The sequence below is a fragment of the Cucurbita maxima genome, unplaced genomic scaffold (genome assembly GCF_002738345.1).
Source record: "Cucurbita maxima cultivar Rimu unplaced genomic scaffold, Cmax_1.0 Cma_Scf00007, whole genome shotgun sequence".
Taxonomy (NCBI): domain Eukaryota; kingdom Viridiplantae; phylum Streptophyta; class Magnoliopsida; order Cucurbitales; family Cucurbitaceae; genus Cucurbita; species Cucurbita maxima.
In genome coordinates this window covers 2,175,355-2,186,593 of record NW_019272023.1, presented here as the reverse complement: position 1 = coordinate 2,186,593, position 11,239 = coordinate 2,175,355, and the positions used below count along the sequence as shown (strand labels likewise).

At 32.4% G+C, this 11,239-nt stretch overlaps 1 protein-coding gene across 2 annotated transcripts; it reads left to right on the top strand.

Annotated features, from left to right (window-relative positions):
• Window positions 1–7,779: 7,779 nt before the first annotated feature.
• On the top strand, window positions 7,780–9,093 carry LOC111481730 (transcription factor MYB56-like). Of its 2 annotated transcripts, none has more exons than XM_023127308.1 (3): window positions 7,780–8,134; window positions 8,217–8,504; window positions 8,583–9,093. In XM_023127308.1, exons 1-3 carry the CDS (start codon window positions 7,873–7,875, stop codon window positions 8,681–8,683), a joined length of 651 nt encoding a protein of 216 aa, XP_022983076.1. In that variant the 5' UTR covers window positions 7,780–7,872; the 3' UTR covers window positions 8,684–9,093. The 2 variants fall into 2 exon arrangements, with proteins under 2 accessions (XP_022983076.1, XP_022983075.1); XM_023127307.1 differs by having other exon boundaries at window positions 7,795–8,134; window positions 8,573–9,093.
• The last annotated feature ends 2,146 nt before the right edge of the window (window positions 9,094–11,239 follow it).

Below are 11,239 nucleotides of genomic sequence, written 5' to 3'. Positions count from 1 at the left end.
AAAAAAAAAAAAAAAAAAAAAAAAAAAAAAAAAAAAAAAAAAAAAAAAAAAAAAAAAAAAAAAAAAAAAAAAAAAAAAAAAACATAAATATCCCTCGACGCGTAGGACTAGCTATGCATCTCATGACATAGTCGACTCGAGCGAATGTACAATACACCCAACTTCCAAAAAAACTAAAATAACAACATAATGTCAAAGATCTCGCCCCGAGAAGATACCCAACCAGAGATCTATCATGCCCGTGTGAGTTCTTTGAACCTCAAATCAATTAACGGATAGTACACTTAAATTAAGATTAAAATTTTTAAAAAAGTATAAGGGGACCGAATATAAATTTAATATAATAAGAGTATAGAGGGTGTGTTCTTTCCAAAAGGAATATATTGAGAATGTTGGATAATGTAAATATAGTTAATTAAGTAAATTAATTAATTAATAATAAAAGGAGGAGGAGTAACGTGCAATTTGGAGATCTCGTATTACTAGTGGGGGCTGTTTGGCTTCTGGGAAAATTCAAAATTTTCTCGGCAAAATTCCCCAAAACCTAATTAATATTTTAATATTTAGACCTAATTTCGTGGGAAGAGAAATCTGACATTATCTTGGTGGTTAGCTTAATCCTAGAATTATTATAGTGTATTAATTAGTTAATTAATTTGTTGATTAAAATATTAATGTGACAATATGAATATAAATTATATAATATAGTATAATAAAATTAGATTCTTTGTGGCTATTTACAGGATTTGAAAAACCCTATTGTGTCGGTTGATATTATTAAATATATTATTTATTTATTAATTTATTTTGGTATAAAATTCAGAGCCATGTGATGTGATTACGTCCTTATAATTATTATTCACCACGTCAAGACAAATTGCTACCCACTTCCCTTTCTCTCTTTATAAACCACATTTTTAATCTGATACTAACGACTTCCCGATTAAGACGAGTCATTTTCACGTATTTTTTTTAAGGTGCCTCGATCATAGGAACTCTGAACCTGATTTGCTTAGAGCAATTCTGTATTAAATGACCTCGTAAAAATTTTTGTAGAAAACATATGAGTGAGCTGTTCTACGTGACCATGTCACAGATGAATGTTTGAATCATCGGGTATCGAATTTGGATTCTGAGCTATGGGAATAGAGCGTTATGAATATATTTAATTATATCAAATACGTTTGTGGGCTTATAAAATTATATATGTGACATCTATATCCTAATGTTAATGGTTTATTATTATTATTATAAAGTTTGGTAACGGCGGATGCCAATATTCAATGAATAAATCATTCGTAACACGTCATCGATGTTGACATCCACCATAACAAATTGTTAAAGGAAAAAAAAAAAAAAAAATCCATTTTTCCTTTATAAAAATTAATAAGTAAATTATTACGATTAATATATATATAAAAAAATAGTTTATGTATTTTAAAATTTTGTAATTATAAAAAAATTTGGAAAAAAAATACGATTTGAGTTTTGTAGCATTTAGGTGTTCGAGTTTTTAAAAATATTTTTTTCAATTTTTATTATTAAAAATTTTAAAACAAATTAATAGCTTCTCAATCGTTTCTCTTTTATGACCGCCATCGTCGCTACCGTCTATCGTTCTCAACTGTTGCCACCAACTAGCACGATCATCAGTTGTCGTTGCTGCTTCCATTGTTCCTATCTCCATTTGAGATTATAATTACAGTTGCTAACTTTGACCAGTTGCTAATCGATATTAGTCTTACAATTTTAAAACACATATATTAGAGAGATATTTCTATATCCTTATGAAAAAAATACTTTGATCTCAAAATCCACCTCCATTGGAACTCAACGTCTCCAATAGCATACCGTCCGATGGCTAACTAACTCTGTATCATTTGTAAGAACAAAAGGTCATGTCTAGTAGATATTGTCTGCTTTAGCTTATTACATATCGCGTCAAGCTCACAATTTTTAAAACATGTTTATTAGGGAAAGATTTTCACACTTTTATAAAGAAAGTTTCATTTCACTCTCCAACCGACGTCAAATCTTAGAATGATGCTTTAAATAATGAGTTGAATTAGGCTTAGATTTGCACCATACTTGTTTCGATGGTAGGGTGACCTTTTTTTTTTGTCAAACTATCATTTCCGTCCTGATGGTAGGGTGACCTTTTAGTGACATATATGTTACCGGAGATACAGAAAAATGTCGAGATCATCAAATAACATATATTATATTAAACCAAAATAAAATAAATATTTTTATTTAATATTTATTTGATTGATTGTAATATTCAAAGGAAATTCAAACATTCCTTTTATAAAAAGAGAAGAAGATGAGTCAAACTTTCATAAAGGTATGGTGCAATCGGCGGTGCGTGTCCCTAAGATAAATAAATAAATAAAATAAAATAAAAAATAAATAAAAGGCTTATATTTTCAACAAAGGCTGCTTTTTGTATTAATTTGCCTTTTAACCCACCAACATTTCTAACTAATCCCCATTTTTCAATTATTATCACATTCCTCCCCTCCTTTTTTCCCTATTTTATTTTTTATACCCCAAAACTTTAACAAATTTGTTTCCTCCCACACTTCATTTTTCTAATAAATATAATAATTAGTAGTGGCATGATCTTATGCTAATTTTGTTAAATCCAAAATAAATAATAAAAATAAGACTCTTGAGTGGGTCCACCTTTTTAAAACTTTTAATTTTTTAATTGAAAAATAATATTTCAATTAATTAAATTATTATCATAGGAAATGATCATGACTTTATAAGATGATAGGCGCAAGAAAGAAAGTCCTATAAATGAAAATAAATTAAAAGAAATACGTGGAAAAGAAAATAAAAAATAATAATAATGAAAGAGATAACGAGAGAGGAGTGAAGAAGTAGTTTACCTTTTGGTCCTAGTGTGACGTCAGATGGGTCCCACGATGTCAACAGATAGGGCCCCACATTTCAAATCCGCCAGGATTCCCTATCGCTTTATCACTGAAAAATCGTTACCAGGGACGGTGCGCACGTGTGAGAGACACACGGGGGTTATAAAATTAATTAATTAATTTTAAAAAAAATACGAATCCCACTGTCGTAAAACACGAAAAGTAAGAGGAACAGAATCAGTGATCTGATATTATGATGCCATATCGATATGTATGTACTTTACCTTTCTTTTTTACTTTTTACTTTTTACGTAAAACTAAATTTACCATAATTTTATTTTTTTCTCTTTTAAAATAAATAAATTTAATAAGTCTCATAAAATTTAAATATCAAACATTCAATTTACCGCTCACTACTGACATCAATTATGTTGTCTTAGAGTTGGATTATAAACTTATTTTCGAATTTGTTGAGTTAACTTAACCTTAACCAACAAAAAAAAAAAAAAAAAGACTTCACAGTGTGAATGTTTGATTAATCCACCACAGCCAAATGGTGTGAAAGTTATCTTATTTATAATCAAATGAATTACAAGGATATGAAAATAGTAATAAATGGAAATAACAATAAATGGAAAGATACCTATGATAATAAGGCAAATATCTACTCATAATAAAATATCAAATATAATATATATGGTAAACTATAATTTATTATTAAATATCCTTAACACCCCACCGCAAGCTAAGCGTCGGATTTAAACGAACGTGAAGCTTGAATCTGAAAAATTCAAAGAGGTTGAGAAACACTTTTTATGAAGATGCTAACAACCCGGTTCTTGGCCATCAAAAATTGCAGAGGGATCGCCGCTCAGCGGCGATGCTGCCTTGGCTTCGGCGAGAATATGTCTAACCCATGAAGAGGGATTGTCGCTTAGCGACGATGCTGCCTTGGCTCTGGTGAGAATATTTCTAACCCCAAGAAGTAGAAGGGGAAACCTAGAGCAAGGGACAAATACAATGTTGAAGCCGGAAGAGTCGCCACATTGGGCGAAGGAGCCAATTTTGGCGAGAAGGACAGTCGGAAGAGTCGCCTCATCGGGCGAAGAAGCCAATTTTGGCAGGAAGGGCGGCGGCAACTTGGTTGGCGAATATGCCAGTGCGGCACCCAGATTCCGAAGGTAAATCTCTACAAAAGGTTGATAGGTTTAGGTTAGGGTTTATGTGAAGGATGAAGGTTGACTGGGAAGAAAATGAGAGATACTATATTGGCCAAGGGGAAAACCGATTGGGTTGGAAAAGGTGAGGTTGTATGTACAGAGTATGACGAAAGGTGATTTGGAGGTCAATAGGGTGGAGCCGAAGAGTAATCAATCGGCTCCGACTACGGCAACCATGAAGACTGCCTCTGCGGCGTCAAAACCAGCAGGGGTGGTGGAGAAGAAGATTAGAGGATTCAAAAGCCATTGAAAAGAAAGGATCGGGGTTGTTAAACCGAGAGGGCTCTGATACCATGTGAATGTTTGATTAATCCACCACACCTAAATGGTGTGAAAGTTATCTTATTTATAATCAAATGAATTACAAGGATATGGAAATAGTAATAAATGGAAATAACAATAAATGGAAAGATACCTATGATAATAAGGCAAATATTAGATATTTGCCTTATAATAAAATATCAAATATAATATATATGGTAAACTATAATTTATTATTAAATATCCTTAACACCCCACCGCAAGCTAAGCGTCGGATTTAAACGAACGTGAAGCTTGAATCTGAAAAATTCAAAGAGGTTGAGAAACACTTTTTATGAAGATGCTAACAACCCGGTTCTTGGCCATCAAAAATTGCAGAGGGATCGCCGCTCAGCGGCGATGCTGCCTTGGCTTCGGCGAGAATATGTCTAACCCATGAAGAGGGATTGTCGCTTAGCGACGATGCTGCCTTGGCTCTGGTGAGAATATTTCTAACCCCAAGAAGTAGAAGGGGAAACCTAGAGCAAGGGACAAATACAATGTTGAAGCCGGAAGAGTCGCCACATTGGGCGAAGGAGCCAATTTTGGCGAGAAGGACAGTCGGAAGAGTCGCCTCATCGGGCGAAGAAGCCAATTTTGGCAGGAAGGGCGGCGGCAACTTGGTTGGCGAATATGCCAGTGCGGCACCCAGATTCCGAAGGTAAATCTCTACAAAAGGTTGATAGGTTTAGGTTAGGGTTTATGTGAAGGATGAAGGTTGACTGGGAAGAAAATGAGAGATACTATATTGGCCAAGGGGAAAACCGATTGGGTTGGAAAAGGTGAGGTTGTATGTACAGAGTATGACGAAAGGTGATTTGGAGGTCAATAGGGTGGAGCCGAAGAGTAATCAATCGGCTCCGACTACGGCAACCATGAAGACTGCCTCTGCGGCGTCAAAACCAGCAGGGGTGGTGGAGAAGAAGATTAGAGGATTCAAAAGCCATTGAAAAGAAAGAATCGGGGTTGTTAAACCGAGAGGGCTCTGATACCATGTGAATGTTTGATTAATCCACCACAGCCAAATGGTGTGAAAGTTATCTTATTTATAATCAAATGAATTACAAGGATATGAAAATAGTAATAAATGGAAATAACAATAAATGGAAAGATACCTATGATAATAAGGCAAATATCTACTCATAATAAAATATCAAATATAATATATATGGTAAACTATAATTTATTATTAAATATCCTTAACACACAGTTATTAAATATATTAATTTATTATGATTTTTTTAATAAAGATTGCATTAAAAAATAAAAAGTTTTAAAATAATTATGGTGAGAATAATAAATGAAATAAGTGGTGGGGATTGTTAGACAAACACGACTCTCCACAATGGTATGATATTCTCTACTTTGAGCATAAACTCTTATGACTCTGCTTTAAGTTTCCCCAAAAGACCTCGTACCAATGTAGAGAGTATTTTTTGATTATAAACTCATGATAACTCTGATATATATGACTTAAAGGTATTTCAACCTGCTATTTATTTAAAATATATTTTTAGAGAAATATTATACATAAAGGAAAACATGTTTTGTTTTAGGGAATAAAAAAGAAAAAAGAAAAAAGAGCAATAATAATAAATGGATAGAAAGTAGAAAAAGGAAAAACAATCATTTTTCAGTCAAAAAGATCCACACCAAATTAAGGGAAAAAATGTATATATATATATATATATTTTTCTCTATCACATTTNTTTTTTTTTTTTTTTTTTTTTTTTTTTTTTTTTTTTAAGGAAAGGATGATATATAAATAAAAATAAAAATTTATTATTTTAAAATCAACGCTATTCATCCAAATGACCTAAACACGTACTTTATTAAAGTTCTTGACGAATATTTTAACGTATATGAAAACGACCCAAATGAAATAATAAATGAAAGTATTTTTTAATTTACTTTTTCATGATAATTTTTTTTAATTAAAAGACTCGATTGAAATAACACCACTTATATATTAAAGTAGAAAAAGTTTAAAAAATATCATAAATATTAAAAATAAAACTATTATTATTATTTATTTATTTGGGTTGGAAAGGTAGTTTTATTTTACCATTGCCATATTACGTGGAAATTGTAAAAAAAAAAAAAAAAATTATGATTATTACTAGCTTATTTATTTATTTATATATATATATATTATTAAAATAGGGAATGTAATTTAATGTGGTTTTGAAAATGCATATTATTCAAGGCTATCATGTGAATGCATTGGACATTGCACATTTTTCTTCTCTACCATGGAAACATCAATGTCCCCTTCCCCAAAACACATCAATACCAATAAATAAATAAATATATTAATTAGAATATTGACCAACCTTAATGACGTATTTTTATGAAAATTTAGTGTATAAATAGCGTATTTTTGTTGACTTTTCTTCATTTGACTCGATAACTTGCAGTTCTAACTATCCGACCCAAAACGTTAGATTTTTCTGGTGTAGATTGAGTTTGATATTTGAAAATTTGAAAATTTAATTCCGTTTACGAGGTGGGACTTTTTTTTACCTAAAATTTTAAATTAGTAAAAAAAATTGCCAACCTCTTCCGTCCTTAAATTTAACGGTCATAAAGAATGAGAATTACACTGTATCAATATTAAATTTTTAAAGTCACATGTTTTTTTTCACTTTATTTTTTATTTTTTATTTTTAAATATTTCAAAAGTTAAAACTTTATTTTTCACTTATAAAAAACCAAAATTTAAAATAATATAATAACCGTACCTCACGTGAATTTACCTTTTTTTTTTTTTACACCACTTTTTTTTTTTTAAAAAAACCCATTAACCTTTTTCTCTATTTGATAATTCTATTTTTTTTTTTAATATCTCAAATACTTTTTATTCAAAATTTAAATACACACAAACATCAAAGTTTTGAAATAAAATGACCATAAACTCTATAATTCGAGGGTACCCTCGTAATTAAAGAGAATTGACACGACCGTTTAGTTTCACAAATTTAATAAGTGGGTTTTACAATATCTCTTAAAAAACTCTTTTAAACGAGCAATAATTGAATGCACTCTAACTTGCACTCAAGGAATACTTTCTCGATTGGTGTGAAAGTTTTTGGAGATTCATGTTTAAGACAATATTATATCATTATGAGAGTCGTGTTCATCAAACTCACATAATTTTTTTAAGAGAAACAAGAGCTTGTGGAGCAACCGAGGATCCACGCAAGAACGGATATATAATTAATATTTTTTGAAAATGAAAAAAAAAAGGAGTAGGCATTGGAAGCAAGTTGGTGGAGCTGGTTGGTTCAGTTAAGCAAAAAAGTGAAGAGGTGGGATTTTGGTAATACACAGAGGAAATTTGAAGTAACGCTTTACAAAGAGACAAACAGTCTGTTTCCTTTTTCCCTCCCCAAACCCCCAAAAAAAGCTTCCCCACACGAACGCTTCTTCTTTATAACCTTCCCTTTCTCTCCTTCATTTCATTTCATTCTCCAATGAACCTTCCTCCCTTCAATCATGCCTTTCCCGGTAATGGGTTGCTTCAAAATCCTGCCTTGATGCCGCCGCTGCCGCCGCCTCTGCCTTCCAGTGATGGAACTGCCATTGTTACTAAAAACAATGCACCCCGCCGTCACACCAAGCTTTGTGCTAGAGGCCATTGGAGGCCGGCGGAGGATGCTAAGCTTAAAGAACTCGTCGCCCATTATGGCCCTCAAAACTGGAATCTTATCGCTGAGAATCTCCGTGGAAGATCAGGTACCGTTTTTAGTTCACTAAAAGCTTTCTTTTCACTAAATGTAATCTGGGTTTGAATCGGATTTTTGTTTGGTGGGTTAAGGAAAAAGTTGCAGATTGAGATGGTTTAATCAATTGGATCCAAGGATAAACAGAACAGCGTTCAACGAAGAAGAAGAAGAACGGCTCGTAACAGCTCATAGATTGTATGGAAACAAATGGGCTATGATTGCTCGTTTGTTTCCTGGTAGAACTGATAACGCCGTCAAGAATCATTGGCACGTAATCATGGCTAGAAAACAGAGAAGATCCTTACGAAAGATCTTTCAGAAAAACAATGTTTCCGGCGAATCCACCATTTCCAGCACCGTCTCTACCTCCGCCGCCTCAAGTAAGTTCAACCCTTTTGAAAACTCTGTTTAGATTAGTGGTTTTTAAGTCTAAATGGGTTGATTGTAGGGTGGTGCAGCGGCATGGGGAAGGTATGGGGAAAAACAGAGGAGGCGATGGCGGCGGAGCAGTCAGGGAACTCTGAGTCGAACTCGGATGTTTCGGCGGCGGAGTCAGTGATTTCAACGAATCTGTGCTTATCATCTGGGTGGGGAAACGGTCGGCGGCGGCAGGATCATATGAAAATGGAGTTCATTGATTTCCTTGGAGTTGGAGCTTCTTGAAATAAAAACCATTGCTTTAGTACACACTCCCTGTTTCTCAAACATTCATACACAAACTGTTCCTCTGTTTCCTTTATGAAAAGCAGAGTATAAATGTAAACAAAAAAAACTACCTCTTTCTCTCTCTATAATGTACAGTGAGAAATTGAGGAGAGCGAGAAGATAAGAACTCTGTTTTTTGTTGGGGCGGTCGGAAAAACTAGGTGGAAAGACAGGACTTGTCGGACAAGCTGTTGGTGGGGGAGTGTCTGTATTTCCATAGCTCACTTTCAAAAGCCAAGAAGATATTAAGGAATTTTTTTTTTTAATTTTATTTTATTTATAATTATATAAAAAAAAATGTTATTTAAATTTTGTGAAGCTTTGTAAATGATGGGTTGATTGGAATTCTTACCTAGAGATTAAGAATGTTGGGCCTACATGAGCTAAAGATTCCTTTCTGTTAAATATTTAGAGTTTTTGTTCGTGTTGGATGGGAGAATGGTTATGACTCTACTTTTCGTCGTTCTACTATTCGAAATGTGTCGGTTGTTTGAAGTTTTGGGGTTGAGTTGGGTAGGACCATACCCAATTGATTGGATCTGATTGTAGCTTTGAGTTTTGAGGTAATACCATGATTGTCGTTAAAGGAAGTGGGTTGTGAACCTATTGTCCAGAGGAGTTATTTGCACGCACTTACTCTAAAAACCATACACACCGAGTGGGTTTGGGTAGTTACAAATTGTATCGGAGCTAGACACCGAGAGATGTGCTAGTGAGGACGCTGACCCTCAAGAGAAGAGGAGGTTGGATTGTGAGATCCTATATCAGTTGGAAAAGAAAACGAAACATTTCTTATAAGGGTGTGGAAACCTCTCCCTAACAGATTTGTTTTAAAACCGTGAGTCTAACGGCGATGCGTAATGAGCTAAAACAAACAATATCTGCTAACAGTAGGCTAAGACGGTTATTAACTTTGGTTGACTGAGATGTTGTTTGAATTAATTCATGTTCGTACTCTTTTCCTCGTATTTTGAATTTTTTCTTAAAATTATTAATTAAATGATCACTATTTCATAATTATGAGATTAAATACATTAATCGATTAGTTAATATATCAAATCCCACCATTATTAATATTTGAATATAACTATTTAGAAATCATTTTAGATTGACTTCCAAAATTATCCTTCTTATTATTTTATTATTTTGTTTTGTTCTTACTCCAATCACATCACTCTCTTAACCACATTATATATATATATATATATATACATATATATGTATATGTATATATATATATATATATGTATATATTTGTGTATAATCTATTTTCAAAAGTTTTTGAAAAAAATATTTTTTTATGTTACGAAACATATTGAAGGATGTGGGCCAGCCCAACGTTGGGCTCTTAGGTAGTTCAAAGCCCAACTAATTTATCTAGAGCCCAATTAAGCCCAATTTTGTCCATAGTGAAATAAATAAATAAAGTAGACAATAATTTAAAAAAGAGAAAGGCTTGGAAAAATAATTAAAAAAAATAAATATTAGACTTTGGGTGTCACACCCGATGACCCGAACATTACCTACTTGTTCTGAAATGTTTCAACAGTGAAAGATCCGATACCAACACGAGTTATTTCAACATACTCTAAGATATATACCGAAAAAAAAAAAAAAAAATTATTGATATAAATAGTAATAGTAATTAAGTAAAAAATTAGAAGGTAAAAAAATATAAATAGTAAAGAGAGGTAAAAAGTAAAAACATCCGTCAGATTGAGAATGGTTATATTGGTCGGTAGAGAAAGCCAAGTTGCTGATTTCTGTGCATCGTTTTTTGAAGCTTCCCTAATCCACGTACTCACCATGCACTTTTTCATCAACTTCCAACATTTTTTTATTTTTTATTTTTTTAATTCTCTTTCTCTCTCTAATTTAAATTTTTTTCTATTTATAATAATTTTTTACTATTTTATTTTGTTTTTATTCGTGGGAAAATATTTGTAAATGTTTTTTAAGTTATGGTTGGAAAAGCAAATGTTGTCTCCTACTCGAAAAAAGGTATTGTAGCAATATTTTCATTGGTATAAGATTTTTTTTCTTTAAATCGAGTAATATTTGAGAGTTTTCTGAGCTGTTTCTATTTTTTCTGCTCATTCCAACTATACCCACAAAAAAAAAAAAATCGATGGTTTATGTTTGCAGTACTAATGCATCGTAAAATTGAAAAGAAACCACATTGAGTTGACCAAATAGTCAATAAATAGTACGAAAACACTAAAGTATTTTGAGAAAATGTGTCATCGGCCAAGCCACTGTTAGTAAATATTGTCCGCTTTAGCTCATTACGTATCACCGTCAGCCTCATAATTTTATAATTACCCATTTCTTCAACAATCATAAACATGTAGATAGTTGCTTATTTAACTCGAGATTTCAGGTGAGAGCCACAAACTCATAATATTAGATA

Bases quoted from the DNA above. Each gene is read 5' to 3' on its own strand.
- LOC111481730 (XM_023127307.1), top strand. From the start codon at position 7,873: ATGAACCTTCCTCCCTTCAATCATGCCTTTCCCGGTAATGGGTTGCTT. The intron at 8,135-8,216 runs GTACCGTTTTTA...TGGTGGGTTAAG, and splicing joins GAATCTCCGTGGAAGATCAG to GAAAAAGTTGCAGATTGAGA. The intron at 8,505-8,572 runs GTAAGTTCAACC...GGTTGATTGTAG, and splicing joins CTCTACCTCCGCCGCCTCAA to GGTGGTGCAGCGGCATGGGG.